This window comes from Carex rostrata, chromosome 11 (genome assembly GCF_964058835.1).
Source record: "Carex rostrata chromosome 11, lpCarRost1.2, whole genome shotgun sequence".
Lineage (NCBI taxonomy): Eukaryota > Viridiplantae > Streptophyta > Magnoliopsida > Poales > Cyperaceae > Carex > Carex rostrata.
Genome location: NC_135928.1, coordinates 7823466 through 7847929, shown reverse-complemented (window position 1 = coordinate 7847929; position 24464 = coordinate 7823466). Strand labels below are relative to the sequence as shown.

At 34.7% G+C, this 24464-nt stretch overlaps 3 protein-coding genes across 3 annotated transcripts; 2 read left to right on the top strand and 1 right to left on the bottom strand.

The window, feature by feature from the left end:
• The first annotated feature begins 216 nt into the window (after positions 1-216).
• LOC144561753 (myosin-1-like) lies at positions 217-8936 on the top strand. Its single transcript, XM_078310844.1, has 23 exons — positions 217-698; positions 795-896; positions 1023-1166; positions 1407-1557; positions 1640-1667; positions 1750-1915; positions 2006-2069; positions 2226-2239; positions 2357-2441; positions 2569-2672; positions 3324-3462; positions 3925-4043; positions 4435-4587; positions 4671-4760; positions 4986-5063; positions 5166-5324; positions 5817-6020; positions 6588-6793; positions 6880-7015; positions 7099-7228; positions 7338-7484; positions 7581-7672; positions 8109-8936. The coding sequence occupies exons 1-23, from the start codon at positions 489-491 to the stop codon at positions 8754-8756; spliced, it is 3369 nt and encodes a 1122-aa protein (XP_078166970.1). The 5' UTR covers positions 217-488; the 3' UTR covers positions 8757-8936.
• Positions 8937-11526: 2590 nt separating this feature from the next.
• Positions 11527-13455, bottom strand: LOC144562121 (uncharacterized). Its single transcript, XM_078311282.1, has 2 exons — positions 13025-13455; positions 11527-12762 (listed from the first exon to the last, which is right to left on the bottom strand). The coding sequence occupies exons 1-2, from the start codon at positions 13356-13358 to the stop codon at positions 11864-11866; spliced, it is 1233 nt and encodes a 410-aa protein (XP_078167408.1). The 5' UTR covers positions 13359-13455; the 3' UTR covers positions 11527-11863.
• Positions 13456-18444: 4989 nt separating this feature from the next.
• Positions 18445-20302, top strand: LOC144561395 (F-box/FBD/LRR-repeat protein At3g26920-like). Its single transcript, XM_078310361.1, has 2 exons — positions 18445-19407; positions 20183-20302. Exons 1-2 carry the CDS (start codon positions 18445-18447, stop codon positions 20300-20302), a joined length of 1083 nt encoding a protein of 360 aa, XP_078166487.1.
• The last annotated feature ends 4162 nt before the right edge of the window (positions 20303-24464 follow it).

Sequence of the window (24464 nt, the reverse complement as noted above, 5' to 3'; positions counted from 1 at the left end):
AGAAATACATATGACATATCACATCTCCCTCCAACTGAGTGCGTATCCTCTGAGATATCTCAAATTTTGCGTGACCGACGTGTCCGGTGCCTATTCGGGGGTGGCGGTGGGGGCCAGTATTATTTGAGCTCTGATATTCGCGCAGAACGTATTGCAACGGTTGAGATTTTCCAAAAAGTCACGCAAAATATGAGATATCTCAGAGGATGCGAATTCCCTCCAACTAATCTTAAATCTTAAAAAACTATTTTTGTACAATAAAGAAATCGAACCGAGAACGGGAGTAGAGGAGAGAGAAACAAGGCAAGCGCTCCAGTGTCAGTGTCTCAGTACCACTACCAGCGTACAGATCGAAGCTCTCTCTCTCTCTTTCTCTCTGCCTCTCTCCTCTCACCATTGTACTTGTACTGTTGTACAGATCCAATTTCTAGGGAGTTCATATCTCTTTCCTGGTACGCGAAATAGATCCGACGAGAGGTTGCAGCTCAATGGCGCTAGTTGGAGCTAGTAAACTCGCTGAGTTACCGGAAGTGGAGTTGCAGGAGGTGGAGTCGCCGTACAGCTCGAAGAGTGTGTCAAGAGAAGAGAGGCTTTTGGATGAAGGAGAGGAGGCCTCTTCAGCCTCTGTTAATAAATCACTGTTTCCCATAAGAAATGAAGCTAAATGGGGAGACACCAGTTCATATGGCACTAAGAAGGCAAGCTTCTTTTGTTAAAGTTGGAATCTTTGATCTCCATTTTTGTCAGAAATAAACGATTTAGTTGAAATTGATGCATTCCTTTCATTGTTTCAGAAGCTTCAAGCTTGGTTTCAGCTCCCAAATGGGGAATGGCAATTAGGGAAAATAATTAAATCGTCTGGTGCTGATACCGTGCTTTCTCTTCCTAATGGACAAGTACGAATCTTGTTTTTTTCTTGTAAAGAATGAGTGTGAATTTTTTTTTTTTTTACTACCGTTAGGTTAGTGTAATACTATTTAAAATCTCAGCTTACTGTTTTCTATATTATTATCTTCATATAGGTGGTAAGGCCAAAAACGGAGACTCTTTTACCGGCGAATCCTGAAATTCTTGATGGGGTTGATGATCTAATGCAACTGAGCTACTTGCATGAACCATCTGTATTGTACAACTTGCAATATAGATATTCCCAGGATATGATCTATGTAAGTTCTCATAATGTATCACAATTTAAATAAAGTTGTCACAATAAAGCAAAAGTCTAGAATTTGATATCAAATAATGAATTAGAAAAACCCTATCTGCAATTATAAAATTTTGTTTTGAAACCATTTCGTAGATTGTTGTGGTTGTGTAATAAGTTTTAGTCAATATATTCATTCTTTATAAAAAGATATAAGAAATGCCTAACTTCAACTGTTTTTATCTGTGTACTTTTGCTATAGACTAAAGCTGGTCCAGTTTTGGTTGCGGTAAACCCATTTAAGGAGGTTCATCTTTATGGGAAGCGTTTTATTGAGCGGTATAAAAGGAAGAGTATGGACAGCCCCCATGTATATGCAATTGCTGATGCCGCAATTAAAGAGATGATAAGAGGTGACATAAAATTAGAATTTGTTTTGACTTTTAGAATGTACTGTTTTTCACCTTTAACCAAATTTTCTTACCTAAATTGCAGATGAAGTGAACCAGTCAATTATTATAAGGTTGGTCCCTCTATTTTGAAATTCTGGTATATCATATGAATTTCAACTCTTTACAAACAATAACACCATAATTGTTCTTTAGTGGTGAGAGTGGTGCAGGAAAAACAGAAACAGCAAAAATTGCAATGCAGTATTTGGCTGCCCTTGGTGGGGGCAGTGGAATTGAGAATGAAATTCTACAAACAAACCCAATTCTTGAAGCATTTGGCAATGCAAAAACACTGAGAAATGATAATTCCAGTCGTTTTGTAAGTCATCTTCTTTCACTCTTGTTCCTCTTGTTATTTCCCATGTAGAAATTTAACCTTATGGTTCTTACTTTCTCATTGAAATTTCAGGGAAAACTGATTGAAATCCATTTTAATTCTGCTGGAAAGATATCTGGTGCCTTGATTCAGACCTGTAAGTTGGCATTGCCATTACTCAACCATAAGCACTTAATTATTAATCTTTGTAAATTATAATTCTTTTTGGAATTAGACAATAATCCTTTGAATCGTAAAATTAAAATATTTCTTTGCTTTTGCGTTTGGCATGGCTGGATTTAACTCGTGACAGTTCTACTCGAGAAGGTACTACTATCTCTCACTTCTTACCTGAATTTGATTCAAATTATTAGCAACTTGTACTCTTTTTGTTAGTTTAATATTCTCTTCCCCTATTCTCACAATTAATTTTGTCTGATGCAGTCGAGAGTTGTACAGTGTGCAGTTGGTGAACGATCATATCATATCTTCTATCAGCTTCTTGCTGGAGCTTCCTTACCACTTAAAGGTTATATCAAATAAAACTAAAATTATGTTAAAATTTCTCATAAATCTGCCGATAATCTGCCTACCCCAACTTGTTTGCTGTAAATCTGCCGATAATATTTCCTCTTTTACCCATTTGTGGTGAACAGAAAAACTGAATTTGAAAAATGTACAAGACTACAAGTACCTGAACCAGAGCACTTGCTATTCTATTCCGGGAGTGGATGATGCCGATAGGTTTCGTTCCGTACTGGTAAAATTCTTTGGAATACTTCTAATATGCACTTCCAGAAGATCTAGGTATCATGTAGATCCCTAAGAAATGAAAATTATAGCTTAGTGGTTTTGGGTAAATTTGAGGTAATGGAATATTTATATCTTTTTTCTTCTGAAAAGAAGTGGCCTAAAGGGTCACTCTTCCATTAAAGGGTTATTATCAAGATGTTATGGAGTACTATAGCACAGAACAACAAACTATAGCACAAACCCTTTCTCTTGATATCATGTAGATCCCTAAGAAACGAAAATTATAGCTTAGTGGTTTGGGCAAACTTGAGGTCATGGAATATTTATATCTTTTTTTTTTTCTGAAAAGAAGTGGCCTAAAGAGTCACCTCTTTCCATTAAAGGGTGGGTATCAAGATGTTATGCAATACTATAGCACAAACCCTTTCTCTCGATATTTAAATTCCCAAACTATCTTTTGCTTTATACTATTTCTGTAGTAATAAACATTGTACAAGGAGGTAGCATCCTTGTCTTTTGAAGTGCACAGGGTACTGAAAATGTTCAAAACATTTATTTTCACCCTGAAGTATCTTGACTGTAGAATATATTTTTGGCTTGTATATTGGTCAAATGAAGCCAAGCTTATATCTAATGAGCTAAATATTTTTTAATTTAGGAAGCTATGAATGTGGTGCATATAAGCAAAGAGAATCAAGATCTTGTATTTTCAATGCTAGCAGCAGTTCTATGGTTGGGAAATGTTGCTTTCATAGTTATTGATAATGAAGATCATGTAGAACTTGTTCAAGACGAAGGTATATAATTCAGGATGTCTTTAATCTCGTAGCAATTCTTGTCACTTTCTTAGGGTCCTTTTCAAACTTAACCTAATGCATTTTCATATTTGCAGACCATATGTCACATTTATTTGAATTTAAGATGGAGAACCAAGATCTGTTAAGCTTTTGTTCAAATAGCACTCTAGTGTTAAACTACGGTTAAAGAAAACAAAATGTCCGAATCCTCCTTTGGTATTTTGATGTTTGCATACTGGATGTTGGGCCGCATTTGCGAAGACAATAAAAATACTTAATATTGTTACAATAATGATAATAGTAGTAATTAAATGATGAGATGACTGCAACTACAACAATAAAGTAATAAATGTCAAGTCTTTTTTTTTTTTCGAGTTTTCAGGTGCACAGAAATGACAACAACAAAATAATATCAGTAACAAAGAAATAAGAACATTTACTCCTTTTTTTTTCCAATTTCAGGTGCACAAACTGTGGCTAGACTTATTGGATGTAATGTTGACGATCTTAATTTAACTCTCACTACTCGTAAAATGAAAGTGAGCAATGAAAGTATTGTGCAGAAACTTACCTTTTCTCAGGTACTAACTAACATTTAGCAAACCTCCTTTTAAGATGCAATCACAAAGTGGTACCGAAGATATGACCCATTTTCCATCTGGTCCCTTATGTTGGCCTCTATATATCCCACCATTCACTGTTTAGGTGCCTATTAATAATTTTGTTGAACTGGATGGATATCTTATTAAAAGCTATTGGGCTGTGAGGTATTTTGGTTATAAATCATTCCACATCAGCACTTATTATGACTTGCACACAATTTTTGTACTAGAAGATGACAATGGTGACCAAAGAAGTTCAAATTGAAAAATATATATAGAACTTTAAGCTACATGGACCAAAATGGGAACTGAATGGTACACTAATCATACAACAGTTTTAGTCTGAAAGACTGTCTAAATTTTTATCCAGGCTTTGGATGCAAGGGATGCACTTGCTAAATCTCTTTATGCTAGTCTCTTTGATTGGCTTGTGGGACAGATCAACAAGTCTCTTGCCGTGGGAAAAGCATGCACTGGGAAATCAATTAGTATTCTTGATATATATGGTTTTGAATCTTTTAATGTAATGTTGTACTTCTAATTTCATTTCATTTTGGCCATTCTCACTTGGATTCACTCAATTAAACAAGTATTTTTATATGACAGAAAAACAGTTTTGAGCAATTCTGTATCAACTATGCAAACGAGAGGCTACAACAGCATTTTAACCGCCATTTATTTAAGTTGGAACAGGAGGTAAACATACCAACTCTTCTGTGAAACATAATATAACATTGCAAGAACAACTGAATTGTTGTGATCTTGTGTCACCTCATAAATATACTAATTACCCTGACCTGCGCAGCTATGTAGTGATGTTTTCGTATGTGTTTCTATAAGAAACAGCTGGGAGTTGCCCACTTTTGTCAAAAAAAAAAAATATAGTGATGTTTTCATTCATTGTATACTGCTCTGTTGTAGGAGTATGTCCAGGATGGCATAGATTGGACAAAGGTCGAGTTTGAGGATAATCAAGATTGCCTAAATCTCTTTGAGAAAGTATGACCTAACTTTCTAACCATATATTTTCTATAATTTTCTTTCTTTGAAAAGATTAGTTTTCTTGAAAATGTTTTTATAGTCTTATTTTACCACATGCAGAAACCATTAGGGCTCTTATCTCTATTGGATGAAGAATCAACTTTCCCTAATGGCACTGATCTCACATTAGCAAACAAACTCAAGCAGCATCTTAGCTCCAATTCTTGCTTTAGAGGGGAGAGAGGAAAGTCTTTTGCCGTTCAACATTATGCTGGGGAGGTATAGTTTAACATATGGAACAAATAAATCTGTCCCCCCCAAAAGGAAAAAAACTGAGAATAATCCAAATTAAACCATATTTGCTGAGAACACTCAATATTACTTGTATTTGCTTAGAATGTCCAGCATAAATTGTTATCAGAAAAAACACACCAAATGATTAAAATTAAAGCTAGCCCAAGCAACAAATTTTTAAATTGGCCTTAACTTTTGAATCTCCTTAATCTAATTACTAAATAACTACTCAATTTAAATTTATTTCAATTTGGGTTTATGAGACAACCCTGAAATTCTTATGATGATTCCAATTTATCTGTAATGTAATGTATGGTGCCTGTTGCAAATTCCCAAAAGAATTTAGGCTGTAGGATATATATGGAATCTAAGTGGAAATTAATTAAAATATCTGATTGTAATTTCCAAATGGCCCAATGGGAAAAAGGTGATCAGAATAAAGTCTAAGAAGTTATACTAATTGCTATTTGTTCCCAGGTAGCATATGATACGACCGGGTTTTTAGAGAAAAACCGGGATCTGTTGCACATGGATTCAATTCAACTCCTTAGCTCATGCAACTGCAGCCTTCCCCAGATATTTGCATCAAAAATGCTTGAGCAATCTGATAATATGCCACCAAATCCATACAGATCAAGTGTGGCTGATTGCCAAAAGTTAAGTGTAGCAACTAAATTCAAGGTAAATCCCTCAAACTAAGTAATTCTACTCTTGTCGCATTATGTATCAAGAATTACACTACCTAACTGTAGGATTCCCGTTTTGTTTGACTTTACGAAGCTTTTGTTCTTTTTGAAAAAGGTGTTCCGCGGATAGCACCAAATTACAGTATTTGCAAAGGCATGCAGTACTCCTTGTATTTGCAATCAATCTATACAATTATTTAAATTATTAGGCCAAGGCTAAGTCGAGCTAAATTTGGTTGCAGTCCCATGATTTTTTTTGTACTAAATTGAAAGAATGTCTTGATGGACACACAAACCAGAACACCAATATCTAAATTATATGGGCTCACTTATTCCAATGTGTGCCAATTGTAGGGCACAGCATCATAGGGACTGATATGCTAGTCTGATTTCCTTAAGTGTAATCTTAAAATATAGGAAATCATCATAGATGTTAGTGACAAAGATAGAAACAATCAGTGTATTATTGCAAAGAATATTGGGTCTGGTTTGTAAAAGACCTTTTAAACTCTTATATTCATTGTCTGAGATATATTATCACTTTTCTGCTTCTGCTTTGCAGGGACAACTGTTCCAATTAATGCAAAGACTTGAGAACACAACTCCCCACTTTATACGGTGCATCAAGCCAAATAACTCTCAACTTCCCTCGATATATGAACAGGCCCTTGTACTGCAACAATTAAGGTGTTGTGGTGTCCTTGAAGTGGTCCGCATTTCTAGGTCAGGCTACCCCACAAGAATGTCTCACCAAAAGTTTGCGAAAAGGTAAGCATTAGAGATAAATTAAATAGAGCAGCTAAAGTTAAAGCCAAGATAGTTCGAGTTATCTAACAGTGGGCTTATTGCACTAGATATGGGTTTCTTTTACTTGAGAGTGCTGCATCTCAAGAACCGCTAAGTGTCTCAATTGCAATCCTTCAACAATTTAACATATTGCCTGACATGTATCAAGTTGGCTACACCAAGTTGTTTTTTCGAACGGGTCAGGTGAGATTTGTCAATCATAAACTAATAAGCAGCTCTGACATGTGCATCTGTATTTAATATCTTCTTTCATTTTCTAAATGAAGATTGGTGCACTTGAGGATACAAGGAGCCGTACACTTCATGGAATATTAAGGGTACAGAGTTGCTTTAGAGGTCATAAAGCCCGCTCCTATGTGAAGAAACTTAGAAAAGGAATTGTTACACTGCAATCATGTAAGTTCTGTTCTCTATTTTAGGCCATCTGATTATATTGTTCAAGTGTGCAACTGTTCACAAGTTTTCTTTTACAGGTAACTTACTATATTCAAATATTCCTTTGCAGATATTTTAGGGGAGAGAACAAGAAAAGTGTACAGAGAATTATTGCTAAGGCATAGATCTGCGATAGTTATTCAAAAAAATATAAAATGCAAACTCACCAGGGATCGATTCCTGAATATTTACGATGCGTCGGTGCTTATTCAATCTGGTAACAAGCTAACAGTTTTCTTTTGCAAGTTTCATATCACATAGTACTCTTTGGAATTAATCTCAAGTCTAAAATACTATTTTTGAATTTTGGCAGCAATTCGTGGTATGCTTGTCAGAAGGTGCTCTGGTGACATGCGATCGCTGGTCCTGGAAACTCCAAAGAGGAATGAAAGCACAAAACCCAAGGTAATATACTGGCTAATTTACTAGGTGGCAAATGGGCTGTTCAAGTTGAGTTGGTCAATCTGGTTTCAGGTCAGTGTCAGATGAATGTTGCATTTTGGGCCTTCAGATATTTTTGTTGGGCCATTTTTAGGTTCCGATCAATAAGATTTTTTGCTCCAATTCAAGGGTAAGATATGGTGTCAGTTTTCAGTCTGTACTGTTTGGGGGATTATACCCCAAATTAGTATGCCATATCAGTTCAGAAGCAATGTGAATCCCTTTTATTAGAAGTTGGCCAGCTTCCAGTTAGACCTAATTGGCAGGTTAATCCCGTAATTAGTTGATTGGTGATTGGGTGGATGGTATTATAAAAGGTCGACATAGGATTGAATAAGATTCTTTTCAGCATCTCATATGTTTCAGACCTTAGGCATGCTAATGCTTTTAACATTTTCAGGTCCAGTTGACTGAGTCAAATGAAACACCGATAAATCAACCTGTCCTTGCCGAGCTACAAAGACGGATGCTAAAAGCCGAGGCTGCATTACGAGAGAAAGAAGAGGAAAATGATTTGCTGCACCAAAGACTTACCCAATACGAAGGCCGATGGTCAGAGTATGAGCACAAGATGCGATCCATGGAGGAAGTCTGGCAGAAACAGATGCGCTCACTCCAGTCCAGCCTCTCAATTGCAAAGAAGAGCCTATCCCTAGAGGAAAAAACCCCAGAAAGGGATTCCACTGCCACATTAGACCGTAATACCCTTGTCCTGCCCCGTGGATCGCGGACCACTGTTGACCGTGAAATGAGTGCTGGTTTCAGTATAATAAATAGGTTAACCGAGGAGTTTGACCAGAGGAGCCAGGTTTTTGCCGATGACGTCAAATTTTTGGTGGAGGTAAAATCGGGTAAAACAGATGCTGGTTTGAACCCGGATAGGGAGTTAAGGCGGCTTAAACAGAATTTTGAATCTTGGAAGAAGGATTTCGGCATTCGGTTAAGAGAGGCCAAGGTCATTCTGAATAAACTTGGAAGTGATGAGATCAACTTGGAGAAAGTTAAGAGGAGATGGTGGGCGAGGTTAAACAACACCAAGGTTGCATGATGATTATAACGCGCGATCAAATTTCCATGTAAACATGGTGCCGTGGGGATTGATTGTGTTATACTCAGCTGACGACGTCATCATGTAAGAAGGAAGTTGTGTTAAAATGATAATGTACGTGGATTTAGTAATACCATGTAATTACTTTTACTAAATTTGTATAAGAAAGATGAGACTTACTATCTGTATTTTTTTAGCAGATAATAAATTACATACAGCCAGTTTATCTATGAAGTATCATTGGCCAGAGCCCAGCAGTCAAATAATTATTAAAAAGCGGAAGTAAATTTTCAACAATTTAAAAATAAAAATAAAAAAATAAACAAGTAATTTCTATAAATTTAATATTTTTTGTTAAATCAAATTAAGTTCGAGACTTATTTATCTGGTACACCGAGCAATCGACTCTGCATCTGTCCTAAAAGAATAGAGGGGCATCGTCTCGTGCAGAATTATGCATCTTATGCCAGAACATATAATTACTATAATATTTAGTGGGTAATATAAAGAAATTATTACTTATGTGAATAATATATTGAATAATATATTCTCTCTTTTTTGGTTCTTTTATTCACTCTTAGAGTGGGAAAAATAGCATGCGGAGCCGGTTCGGTTACAAAACGGCATGGTTACAGTAGGAAATGACTGTAACTGGTATAATACGCGTATCGGCTACGTACTTACTGTGACTCGCGTGTTCTGTGGGTGACTATTCACGCACCGTGATCATCTTTTAAAAATTTGACACAGTACGTCACACAAGATTTAATCACGACATGACACGGCACGTGATTACACAAGTCACGTGTAATTAGAACCATTAAATCTTGATCAAGTGGTGAATCTTAAATAAACTAATCAAATAGTCACATGAATTATATGAATCATATTTAATCACAGCAAGTTTAAATATAGTATAAATGTATAATTCATGTGACGTAATTATTTATGTAACCTGCTTTTAATATTTTAATCACTACAGGACACAATACGTTAATTACAGGACAGTACGTTTTTATCCAATATTCACTCTTTTTCTTGCGTACAATAAAGAGAATTTTTTATATATATTAATGCACACATACTAATAGAGGTAGTTAGAAAGTTAGTTAGTGCTAATAATATTGTTAGGAAGTTGTTACAACATATTAGGATTAGTTGGATTGTAACAACTCTATGTCATAGCTCTCTTATAAATAGATGATGCATATGTAATCAAATTATATCAATGAAATACATTTCTCTTATTCTATCTTAGTTTAGACATACACATGTTCTAATTTAAGCACACGTGTAATCTGCTCTTGTACCAAAGATCAAACGAGAAAGACATTTAATTTTCATTAATAGGCTTTTCATTTATTTTTTGTAACCGAGAGAATGAGACTTAATTGTATTCTTAGAGCATCCGTATTGAAATTTCTTTTAAATTTTTTATATCATACGTGATATTTTCTATTCTAGCTTTTTGAAATGTAGCATAATTTTTTAATTTAAAAAGTTTTTTTTATTTAAAGAAATTGTTTTTCAACTATTTTTATTAGCTCTGGGTTTTCAGTCATAGTATAATTGTCGAGGTGGTTATTGAGAAAAACAAAATTAAAAATTAATTGTATGAGCGTAGTCTTAAAATTAACATTAAATAAATTTTTATTTAATACTTAACAACTGTTTTTAAAGCAACTAAATTTCACTAGTGAACAATTTCTTTACTTCTAAAGCAACTAAATTTCCCCACTTAACAAATAACCCACAGTACTTATTTCCCTTTACAGTTTTCTAAAAAATCCACAATAGTTTTAATCAAGGGTATTTAGCATAAGAAGTTCGACCTTTCAAATTTTGATTTTATTTAAAAATTAATTATCTGGTATGATTTATTTATTAGATTTCTAGAAGTAGCATATTGTTTGTTATTGTTTGATCATCTAACATATTTGGAAAATATTGTTTTGGTCAACTATAGGAGTTATTATTTTGATGATTTGATCATAACGATATTTTCATGTTGATTCGTTTTGGATTGCAGCGATGGTTGATAAAGATAGGTAAACATCATTTTGCATGTTATCTCCAATTGTTTACTTCCCGTCCAATTTAGAGTGAAGTATCTAATCACAGTCGGGTCACAATTAATTTTGTGTCTATTTGAAATATAAAAAAAATTCATTTTGAAATTCGTACTATATTAACACAGACGACTCAAGATCACATTCTATACGGTCCGGTATTGCACTGAATCCCAATTCCCAATTTGCACACCAACTTGTATGGATTGCTACAGACTACGGCCATGTTTGATTGTGGAGTAAGAGGTGGAGTAAACCCCTTACTCCACGCTTAAGGAGCCAAACGAGAAGTAAAATTGATGAAGTAAAATGGAGTAAGATTTGAATTAAACCGGTGTAACTTGCTCCATCTAGAAAGATGGTTTAGCTTACTCCGGTTAACTTGGAGTAAGCAATTTACTCCGGTTTAAAGTTACTCCACAACCAAACAAGACCTACAGGTTTAAGCCAGATTACACGAGTCATGTCCAGTACAGAACTACAGATCAACACCAGTCCCAGTTTGTAACAGCCGTTCAAGGCGATTATAGAAATTCCATTTCAATAAAAACTACATTCACAACATTCCAGTCATTGCCCCATGGGTGCTCCTACGAAGAGCAACACCGTCAAATTTTAGTTCTCTAGCGAAATTTCATAGCACTAGATAGCTTGAAATTGCCACTGCAGCTATACCATGTATAATCAAGTACAAGTGCCTCATGCAGAATGCTGTAGCAGTTTCCAAATGGAACCAATTAATCATACACTACAAATGTTACAAGTACTTTATTACAAAAAAGAAAAAGAAAAAAACAAAGCTAGTTGATACAAAGGAATCCATAATACATAACACACAACATGAAAATATATATGACCTTCCAAACACAGCAATCTGCTATGATTATTAAAACCTAGCTTATCAAATACAACAGCCATAATACACGACACATGCAAATAAACATGCATTATTACATCTAATACAACAGAAGTTTTAGATTGAGAAGTACAATGAACATACCATATGTAAGTTTCATGTTAATCTGGTTGCCGCTCTTTCTAGAAATACAGCTCAACCATCATTTCTTGCATTGACAAGCTATTACCAAAATTCACACTACAACCACTTGGAAACCGTATATCAGCTATGTCGTACAGAAATCTGGAGACATTTGGGCATGACCTAAGATCAACGTACTCCATGTCTTTGCAAAACTCTGATATAATGTGAACCCCCATAAGAGTAAAACCCACACGGGTTGCCTTCAAGACCCTCAATTTCGAATCAAAATCATTCTCAGTCAGAGTCCTAAATGTTACATCAGTTACCTTATCACAAAATCCAATATCAAGAGCTTCAAGGTTCTCACAGTTAGATATCACTGACTTCAAAGAAAGGTCAGTTAACTTCTCACAGCGATCAAGCCTCAAGCTCCTTAAATTTTTACCACAACTATATACAATGGCATTCAATGATTCGTCAGTAATATCACAACAGCCACCGATTACTAGGACTTCTAGATTAGGGCACGACTTGGCCACAGCAAAAACAGTTACATCAGTAACTTTTGAGCAGTCCAATAACTTAATTGATAACAAAGACTCGCCAGAGGAACTTATAATTTTGCCAATCCCTAAGTCACTAACATTAGTGCACTTGCTTAAATCTATAGTTTTAATACAGCGAGGCCCCTCCGACAGGTGGCAGAGGCCTGAGTCAGTTATTTTGGGGCAAGATCCAAGGCCTAGTTCTTCTAGCTTTGAACAGTTTGAGAGAGTTCGTAATAGAGAATCTGTAACTAATCTGCAACCAGTAAGGTGAAGCCTTTTCAAATTACGGCAACCTGATACAACTGCCGTGAAACCCTTGTCAGTTAATTTTCTACATTGAGACACGTCAAGGGATTCAAGTGAAGGGAGGCTGACGCCTATTGCAACCAATCCGGTATCTGAGATGGCTACAAAAGCAAAGACAAAATCACAAATTAGGGGCAAATCTTTTATTTTTCTAAACACCAACACTTAAATTAATATATAAATGACCATCTGATTTCAACAAACAATCAGATTTAATTATTAACTTGCAGTTAAAGCTTACAGATCATTGTAAGAGTCGATAAATCCCACAGTAAAAACAGCTTTCAATCAAGCACAAGGTCACAAAACAAAGTCAAAGGGAACAGATTAGTAATTTTCAACTGTGTCTAAGAAATTACTAACATTTACAATTCTGCAAATCGAGAACCCGCAACCCTGGAAGTGCCTCAACAATCAAATCTAGATCCGAATCCGTGACACCCGGATAGAAGGTTCTGGTAACTGACTGGGACAAATCAAGCTCGATGAGACCGGTAAAACGTGCGAGAAGGCGGCGGAGCCTGGCGGGTCCCGGAGGGGCGATGAGGCGGCGCCGCTCTGCGCTTTGTACTTTACACCAGCGCTTGCACACGAGCCCGTAACAGTCCTTCTCCGGCTGTTTCTCGAGCTTGGATAGTATCGTGAGCAGCTCATCGTCTGTGAGGATGTCGTTGATGCACGGCGCCGATTCTGCCATTGATGAGATTCGATCGGTGAAGGTTTGTAGTGGATTAGCGGGGTGCTTTATACAGTGTTTCCTTGCGCATTGGTTGTGGTTGTGGAGATCCTTTTCTCTCCCTAATTTAACTTTTTACACCTCGCTATTTAGTATTTTACATTAGCTTTTTACATAAATATATTATTACCGTCTCCACCGACTCTCCAGTCCTTCAAAAAGTTTCCAATCCAGTAAAGTCACTACTCTCTTTTAATTTTTTTAATTGTTAATTTTTTAGAAAAACCCGTAGGCAGTCAAGTCAATACTCAAAGTGGCGAGTGGCGAGTGGCGAGTGGCGAGTTCTTCCAATATGTGTTCTAAGCCAAATCATCCCTCCGTACTTTCATTTTCTTCCAATTCATACTTAATTGCTTAGTTAGTTTGCAATATACTTTCTTACTAGACCTCAGATATGTTCTCTCTTTGAGACTATTTGAAATCCACTAAACGGTTAAAACTCGAGCACAAAATCAAGATCTTACTTAGTGCGTGAGAAGAATTGCTCCGTTTAGTGAAGCACGAGCCATCAAATATCCACAAGCAACAGTTCAGATGGGAGATAGGAGAAGAGGAAGGAAACAAGGAACCAAATGTTATTCATTAAAATCTACTTCAAAAAAATGTTATTCATTAAAATCGATTTTTTTTTTCTAAATGGTTGCCGGTTTTGAAATAAAACCAAGAAAAAATCGGGTTTGAACCGGTTCAGTTACATAAACGATCCTATTAAAGAACCAAATCGGACTGGAGTCCGATTCCGGTTTTTTCTGGCTGAACCGTCTGATCCGGTCCGGTTTTAATAACATTGATATCTAGTGTGTATGAATTCTAAAATAGATCGGATGATTGAAATTTAGTAACTAAAATGTTCCTCTTTTGAATTAATACAGAGAATACGATTTCCTCTTCTAGTCTAAATCCCTCTTAGAAACATAAAAAATAAATCTAGCAATCTTTCTACTCAGCGGTCTCCATCATTTGACATTCCTCATTAGCAGTCCTCAGAATGCTCTCTCCCCCCTCACTTTTCCCGCTTTCGTCTCTCGCATCTCCGCTAAATTACCTCTTAGTTCTGATCAGGACAAATGTAAATTGAAACAATATAATCAACTGACCTCTGTATATTTTTTTCTTATACTTTTACATAATTTAATATATAATTTATAGTAAAATATTGTGATATTATAAAATTAATTTGCATTCTCAATAGACAATTTTTATATGGTTGATTCTCGTATATATTCAACTTTCATAGTTTGAAAGTTTTGACTCCGTTTTTAATCGTGATACCGTTCCGACGATCTCGGTTGTGCCCCGCTCTGACTGATCACCCTGGTCACGTGTCCGATGGATGCCTCTCGCTTGCAACCTTTCTTATTATTGAAAGTTTCTACTCGCTCCTGAAAGAGAAGAATCCTGACAAAATAATGAGAATCAATGCTTAATGAACCAAACCAGCAGCATTATATTTATTCAAAATTGAATAATTTGATTAATATTAATTGAACTTCTCTCAGATTTACTATTGAACTTATTTGATTTAATTTGTCATTTGAATAATCATGTCGGAGCTGGTTGTTAATTTGAATAATGCATGTTGTTTTCTTTGTTCAAATTATTCAATTTTGTCTATTAAGATATAATTAAACACTTGGAACAAATACTTTTCAGTGTAATCTATTGAGTTCAAAATACTTATAAGTGTCGATATGACGAGTTGCAGGCGTCAATCAATGTCAACTTATAAAAGTTCAAAATTTGATAGATTATCTTATAGAAGTTTATTTACACTTCAATAACAAGATATAAATACTTGTAATATTTGATACTAATACGTTAAGGCATAAACAGACACCATATGTAAAAAAAAAAAAATTGAGAAAAATATTAAGTAAAAATACTTGACATGAACTATTTAATTATTCTTGTATGGCGAGATATAAATACTTACAATATTTAATATTAATACGTTCAGGTGCTGGTGTTATAGACATTCTAAATAGTGGTCTAGATCAAAAGTTATTAGAGTTGATATATATATATATATATATAGAGAGAGAGAGATGGGCTATGGTGCATTGCAATGCATAGGCCATGGTGTGCATTGGACCATAAATCACCGATTAAAAGTCCAAATGACCGATCCAAACCGTTCATCTTGTTCTCCATATTAATATGTGCTTGGAGACCAAATTTTACATTTTTTGGAATTTTTTTAATATTTATTAAGCCACTTTGAAAATCGCTGATCCAACGGTGACTGTTTGGAACAGTAAAATCAGAAGCCACCGTTGGATCAGCGATTTTCAAAGTGGCTTAATAAATAGTAAAAAAATTCCAAAAAATGTAAAATTTGGTCTCCAAGCACATATTAATATGGAGAACAAGATGAACGGTTTGGATCGGTCATTTGGACTTTTAATCGGTGATTTATGGTCCAATGCACACCATGGCCTATGCATTGCAATGCACCATAGCCCATCTCTCTCTCTCTCTCTCTCTATATATATATATATATGTCTAGTTTTCATATAGGTTTGAAATGTTAGGTATAAAGACTAGATGTTATATACCATCACTTGCATAATATCTATCAACAAATTGCTTGTGCCAATGCCCAATAGTAAATTTGTTGGCGACCTTCTATAAGGTGATCCCAATCCAAAATTGTTAATTCGAAAAATTTCTGAAGAAATTTGTTGGAGACCATTATCAGTTTCCATGACATTACCATTTTTAAATTATAACTTAAATTAATTCATTTGCAGAAAAAAAATATTAAAAAATATTTTTAAGGTAAATTAATTTATTCTAAATTAATTCATTACTTCATCTTATTTTTATTTTACTATTTGTTTCATAAAGTCTAGTCCAACTCTAATTCTCACGAAGAATCATTATCTAACTTCTTCCCATCCACATCAATAAAAGAAAATTCTACCTCTCTCTAGTGATACTAAAGTAGAAAGGATTCCTTCATAATTTTTTAATATTCTTGAAAATAAATTTGAAATTTTAATATTATAAGTATGATTAGTTTTGTGTTTATAATTATATATGATTTTCTTGTCCATTTTTAACCATAACATTTAAGAAAAATAAATAAAAATAGACATGAATATTATTTTTGAGAATTTATCACTGCACGCAAATGATTACATAACTTTAATAATTTTAATTAATATTTTTTTTTGTATTTGTATTGTTAATATTTTGAATATTATTTATATACGTATTAGTATTATAAATAATTCAAATAAATTTTAACTAATGTTTTGAGACACTTAATGACATCTTTTTTTTGAACTTTTGATTCCATCAGCTGATTTAAATTTTTCTAGGGATCAGTGGAGAGAGAATTAAAATTTTGTTTTAGCTTCTAAGGAATCTGTGTTGGTCATTTCTACTTATTCCTCCCTCCACCGATTCTCATGGAGTTGCTTTTTATAATCAATGATATTATTCTGTTAAAATAATTAAAATTAATTCTACTTTAAAAACAAATCCGGACAATAATAATGACGCAAACTCAACATGCTCCATTTCTTCAGAAACTTGTCAAATTGAGAGTTTCCTATCAAATGTTATAGCGGTTTAAACTTTTAGAAACAGTGTATCGACATATTTTAAAAACATCAATGAGCACAGATGCAGATGTTTTATATCATTATTAATTTTGACACGTGAATACTTTGTACACTCGTATAAAACTTTAATTTATTTATATAAACAAAATCAACTCGGAATTAAAAAGAAAGTGCGAAGACATATTTATTGCATTATCTTTGTGTCAACCACAAGTGTTGTGCGCGTTCAATTTTTTCAAGTAATGCCAACTAAAAAAATTCTGCTCGGTCAATCAAATTTCTGGGAATTTTTTTTGATAAAAAGAACAGTACAAATTTATTATTGGTAAAAAGAACGGTACAAATTTATCGATCTTAAAAATTAAAATAGTTTAGAAAGGTAAGAGAATCACCGATCATAATACAATTTTTTTTATGTTTTATTTTGGAGTTTAGATCAATATATAACTCATACTCATCTAAACTTTGATCCTTTTTGGTGGTCCGTCTTTCCCCTGCCTCTCTTTCGAATCCGTATCCTCTGTAGTATTGTAGAGGATCACCCTCACTTTACGGTTTGAGATTCGGGTCGCAATAGGTGTCTGTATTTTTGGGCTTTGAGATTCATGCCAAGTTAAAAAGAATAGTTCAGATCTAGTAACTCTACATAACAATATCTCTGTAGTACTCAGAGGATACGAATTCCTCTCTTTCTCCTCTCTCACTCTCTCTTTTCTCTTTGAAAGTTAGAGCTCAAGAGGAATATTTTAATAAAACAAAAAAGCTCTAATGTTTAGATCCGTAAGAAAAATACGTACCTATCTAAACTCCAATTTTTTTTTATTTTTGCAATGAATTTGTAATAGCTTGAATTGTCGCCGGCAAAAACTAAAAGAAATAAAAAAAGAGTTAAAAACGGTGAATCCGTTACCATTTTAAATGCTTTTGAATTTTAGAATCGATAAAATTTGTTCCGATTTTTCTATCAATAATAAAACTGTTATACTCTTCCTTATTCTCTCTCTCTACTTTTTTTTTTGTTAATTTCTACCAAACAAAAATTTCCAAATTTCTGCGTTCATTTTTCTCTTGTTTTTTTTATTTTGTTTATCTTTGAAATCAAGCCCAAAGCTTTAGTTATGAAAACATATATAGCCCGCCCAAACGGTAATAATATATTCAGCCCGGATATTATAACATTCACATAGAACTCAAAGTCAGACCTAGACCTAGGGTTCAGAGCCTGTCCGATCTCACCGTACAAATAAAATTACATTATTTGTGATTATAACATCTGTCAATCTGTCCGTTAGACAAAATAAAAACAGTCCATTTCGTCTCTTTCCCCAATCTCTCTCCACTGCCACCTCACCAGTCACCACCTCTGTTTAAACAAAATCTCTCGTCCGTAAACCTACGAAGTCAGACAGTGGGTTTTATTATCTCGATTTTGTCGCCGTTTCAGTAAACCTTTCCGCTTCCTTCCGATTCCTTCAGACATGGCGAAGCGCCGATCCGATTCCCTCCCAATCCCCCCTGTCACAGCCAAGAAGCCACGAACACACCCCTCTAGACGGAGGCGGGTGGTAGTTGACAGAATCTCACAACTTCCTGACGTACTTTTAGTGACAATTCTTTCCCTCCTCCCTATCAAAGATGCTGCTGGTACCTCAGTTCTCTCTCGCCGGTTCCGCGCCATCTGGACCACCTGTCCATCATTAGAGATTTCTCGAGCTGAGTTCCGCAATGGCTGGCGTTTTAGAGAAGCCACCAACAAATGCCTCCAACAGCATGACACTGATTTGAAGCTTCTGAGATTTTCCCTCAATCTAGGCCGCATTGATCGGATTGTTCCGGTATCTATGATCTCGAGCTGGCTGACCCGTGCACACTCTCTGGGTCTCCGTCATCTCAGCCTTCACACATTTGCTGACCCTTTTGGCACCCTCTTACCTCTCATCTTATCTCTCCCCTTCATTCAGTCACTTTCCTTTAGCACCGATTCTTTCAGACATCATGATGTAGTTCGACCCATTCTCCCTGCCTTATTTCTCCTGACCCAACTTAGATACCTACATCTTAGAGAAGACATGCATCACTCAGACCTCACTCGCCTCCTAAAAGCACAAACAAAATTAGAATATTTATTCTTGGAGGATGTTAATGTGGAAAATATGAATATACAGTCACAGACCCTGAAGAGACTGAAGCTGACCTGGTCATTGTATTCACCAGCTGAGATGAAATTAACCTTTCCTAAGTTGGAGTTTCTTTACATGAACTTGTGTGTTCATGGGATGCTGAATCGGTTCTATGGCGAAATGCCTCTTCTGAAGAAGGCAGTCCTCAAGATCTCAAGACTTTGTGAGAACTGCATGCTGCAATTAAGGGACATCTTGAGGAGTCTTGTTAATGTAGAAGAATTGACAATTTATGTAGCGAGCATGTTGATAATGGCCCGCGTAAGTTGTTTCTATATTTTATGCAAATTCTTTAATTATACTATCTAATTATTTACAATGAAACCATACTATTTATATTGCATATGCAATAAAAATAGAAATCATCAGTTAATATAGCCTTTATTTGTATTGAGGGCTTTTTTGAGAAACTTATGTTGAGGGTTTTGAATCATATATCTATCATTTTATGATTTGGTCACCAGTACAGTGGGTTTTGAATCATCTATCACCAGTGTGAAAGGGAAATCTTTGTTTTCCTATCCATATAATTTTATGATTTGGTCACCAGTGTGGAATTCTGATATCCGTTCCGACTTTATATGCTCATATGAATCCTCATTTTCTCAAGTACTCATAGAAGTCGTATTGAATATTTACAGCGTGACCTTTTCGTTTTGCAACTAATGAATGCAAACCTTATGACAATGTTTTGGAGGTATCACGTAATCAACTATTCATGATTGCATATTATGGGGGTATACTTAAACAGGGCTATTTTAGAAATTAGTAAACTGCTAGTTCAACTCTACCTTCCATAATCAGACTTGAACTAATTAGGTTAGCTAGATGTTACTAGCAAAAGTCTGGGAAAGCAATAATATCGTATAAGTTGCGGCTTAAAATAGTTTAGCTATTTGAAGAATTTTGCAACTATAAAAGTATTGAAACAGTCACCAGAAGTCCAGAACTCTAGTATGAGTTCAGTAAAGTTTTTTGAAGTGCATGACTGTACCACAAATTTTGTATTCAACATTATAATCATATGCGTTATTAGCTACCAGAGAGTAAAGTTGATTCTATGATTCTATCCATGGCTGGTAAACAATTTGCAGTGCAAGAGGACATGATACGTATGTACTGCAAAAATTTTGTATTCAACATTAGAAGTTTATAACTGATAACTCTATTCTTCGGATTATTTGGCTTCTAGAAAATAAGTTCACGACTTCAACTTTATATTCCATATATAATCAGACTTCAAGTAATTGGACTAGCTAAAATATATGTTACCAGCAAATCTGGGAAACTAGAATATTGTAGAAGTTGATAGCTTAAAATAGTTTTGCTATTTGAAGATCTTGCAAGTTGCAACTACAAAGGCCTTGAAATAGTCACAGAACTCTGGTAATAATTCAGTAAACCTTTTGCAGTGCATGACATAAATATGTAGTTATGTGCCGCAAAATTTATATTCGACATTATAATCATGTGCATTAGAATTACTTAGCTACTAGAAACTAAAGTGGCTGTTTTGTTGCCAACAAACTTTTTGGTGCGCATGACGTTTATATGTAACGCAAATTTTGTATTCGACACTATATGTGTTGGATTACTTGGCTACTTGAAAATAAAGCTAACTTTCTTGTGGCTTTTAGGAAGTAATATACATATCTCTTGAGTAACATTCAAATTCTTCATAAATGACATCATTAATTCTAAGCTGACAAATTTGCATATGCAATCACCTTAATCTGCATGCCTATTCACATTCTAAATGTAGGAATCATGTTTCTTCTCCCTATTTTTTCAAGGGTTGTTTCTTCTCTCTATTAAGTATAAATAAAGTGAATTAACCCACTCAGATAAACCATTGTTGTCAAATAAGTTCAACCATCATGAGTGAGAAATAGGGGTTAATAGCTGTTATTTTCTTTTATCTTTGTAGAAACGGACTTTTCATCCTCTGGTGGAGCAAGGACAGGAACTGCAAACTTTCCCTAATTTGAGAAAGCTGAAGATCTCTGTGTTATTTCATGATGAAAGCATTCACGACTTAATTTGTTTGCTCCATCACGCTCCTGTTCTTGAATCTCTCAAGCTTGTTCATGTGGTAATTTAAAAAGAACTCTTCATTTTTGAGGTTCATAGTTGATTAATTACTTTTGCCATATAGTCTCATATATAGTAGCTCAGTATGCTATCGTAAAGGGTGTACCCCCACCAGTACTATACTGATTTAGTCATTCATCAGAAGTTAAAAAGGGTGTATGTATCCACCAGTACTATACTGATTTAGTCATTCCAAAATGTTTGAGAAAACACTATAAATGAAAGTGTTTGTGTCATAGGTGAAAATCAGTCTTTTAAACTCAAGGTTTACTACATCTCTCTCTCTCTCTCTCTATATATATATATATATATATATTCATAAAAAATATGGAGGTCTAGGCCTCATTTTCTATTGATTCGGACACCAGTGGTGTCAATTGTTTGCAGGAAAAAAAAAACTACGCACAATGGAAGAAGTTGTTGGAAGTAATCATTTATAATATAATTTGCTTTTGTTTTCTTAGGATCAACCTTTCAATCGCAAGAAAAATGGTTGGCCATCTAAACTACCTCGAGACGCTCAAGGGAACAATGACCGGGCTTACTTTACTAATCTTCAAACTGATGGCAAGAAAGATGTTCTCATAAAGCTTCTTTCCAAGAAGGGTCCGAGGGGGAAACGGGGCAAACGACGTCGTTCCAACAAATAGAAGTCATGTAATAGTTATATTTTTGCTCTGAGACATTGATTGACCCATAACCGTGCATCTACTGGAATATTGTCCAGTTCAACCTCTCTTCTTTGCTATTTTGACAAACAAATATTATAGATGGCTATTAATGGAACCATTTTCTGTTAAATTGTGCTTTACTTCTATAGTTTAAAATTTGGTTGACTTTCGTGCTTTCTTTTTAGTTTTGGAGGATACTCATTTTCGGTACACTCAGTTGCATTTGGGTCATTAGTAGTTGATATTTTATTTTAACTTTAATGTAAGGATCTATGCATGTCTTATATTGTTGCGAGATTAGAGCTAAAACGAGAAAGTTATGTTCTTTAGAATTTTCTTCTGTGCTAAACTGGAGCTAAGTCTTGTTTGTTTATATACTATCTAGGGACTATATATTGCCTGGAGTCCCTCCCTTGCATTAATGGAATTCTATCTTAGCTCTTTACTTAATAAGTTTGGATCGATGCAGGCAATGTTTTATATTATTCCATATTAATATATGTCTTGAAAAATTAGAATTGCAGCAAGTAATTAATAAGGCATATATATTAGGTCATTAAATTAATAAATAACAAATTTGAGAATTGTGGGAGTAAATAGATTGAATGCTAGCTGTAAAGGGATTGATATGGAAATAGCTAGTGAGTGCATTTCAGAGGTAAATGTTATAGATCGCAATAAAGAAAAAGAAAAGAAAAGAATGAACAATAAAGAAACGCTTCTCTGGTAAGGATATTTTCTGCAATAGTTTATATCTGTTATGAATTTTGAATCTATGAGTATATACATATATATCTGTTAAAAATAACTAGCGTATATATTCAGTGGAGATGCATTTCTTGGGAACATTTATCAAAACATCAAGGATATTTGCATCTTGCCCCCTAATTTCCTTTCCTGGCTCCATGAGCTCCCATATCAATTCTAATTGGTGACAGCTGCTCCTACTATTTGTGCTACTCCAGAAGATTACAATCTATCTATAATCAGCACCATAATCTTTCTATTAATTATTTGTATATTCACTTTCTTTATTAGTTCCAACGGCTATTTAGCCTAAGTGTGTATAAATAGAATAGCTACTGTACATTGTAAAGTATGATTTGATAATCAATAAAATCTAGAAATTCCCCTTATCAGAAATTTCAATATCCAGTGGTTCATATTACTTCATTACTTGGAGAATAAATTAAAAGAAATTAGAAAATTGTGATGTGAGGAAATTCGTTTGCTTTATTTAGTGATGGATATCTAATAGAGCAATTAGGACATTTGATGACCCCAAAAATTGTGTGTGTGTGTGTGTGTTTATGTACAATTGAGTACCATGCTCGTATATTTTGGAGCGTTGAATACTTGATCAATTCAAAATAAATTGGCCCGCCTTAAAAAAGAAATATACCTGTGCCAGTACTACTAACAGATAGACTACAACGGGATTGAAATGTTAAATATTAGTTCAGAGTTCAAACTGTTAACATTCTAAATTGAAGAATATTAATTATTGTCTAAAAGAAAGAAAAAATACAATACTTTTAAAATGCAGTAGAGTTTATTGGCCAGTTTCACAAGAAAGCAACTAAACTGGTTTTACATTAAGCATTTCGGTCATTCAAAAACAATGTTTGCGTTAAATAAAAGTTCCTAACCATGCATTGTCGAGAAAGCCCGATCTCTCCTCGGATATAACCCCCACATCAGTGCAACTACTACCTCCAAGGTTCCTATTAGGATATATCTCATCTTGCTGCATACTTATACTGTAAATTAAGCTTCACTGTAACCATCTGAGATGCGTGGCAAGTATATGTATATATATTATGATCAAGGCAAGTAAATTATACAAAATTATCCATCACACAGTTCTCAAACGAGTTCTTTAATTTTTTTCCTTGAGAAGGTAGCAAATTTGCTATCTGTTTCTTTACACGTACGAGATGGTTGTCCCACTAATGCTTGCAAGTACGTATGCCATTGGGAGCTGCTACATACATGGAGAAACGTATAGGATTTCAGTAAGTGAGATATACAGTAGATGCTCCAGTAGACTAATAGGATGTTTGAACAATCCCGGTCAAAATAGAGAATGCTAGATTCCTAGAGACGACCTTATTATTAAGATAAGAATAAGATGATGCAGTAGGAAAAGAGCTTATTTATTTACTTTTTCATTAAAGGGGCCAAAGGGCTCTCGATCGTAGACTCCCAACATCTTTTAAATGCTTTTCGCAAGAATTGAACTTGCATCTCTATGTTGAGAGATAGGGTTTACATCACTACACTAAGTCTGCGGTTCCAAGAAAGATCTTATTAATTAAGATTTTATTAATGACAGAGCTAGCGAAAGTGTATTACACAAAAATTGGGAGCTAGTCTTGAGCTGGTACTGGATTCCTCGATCTTCTTCTATGAGTTCTGACTCATGCATGTAACTAATTAATGTAATTTCTTTTAGTCTATCTTTCTGCATGGGAAAGAAAAAGTAATGGAATAAAAAGTTAATTCTTATATATTTCATTCGAAAGTAATGATAAGAGTTATCTCGATCCTCATCTC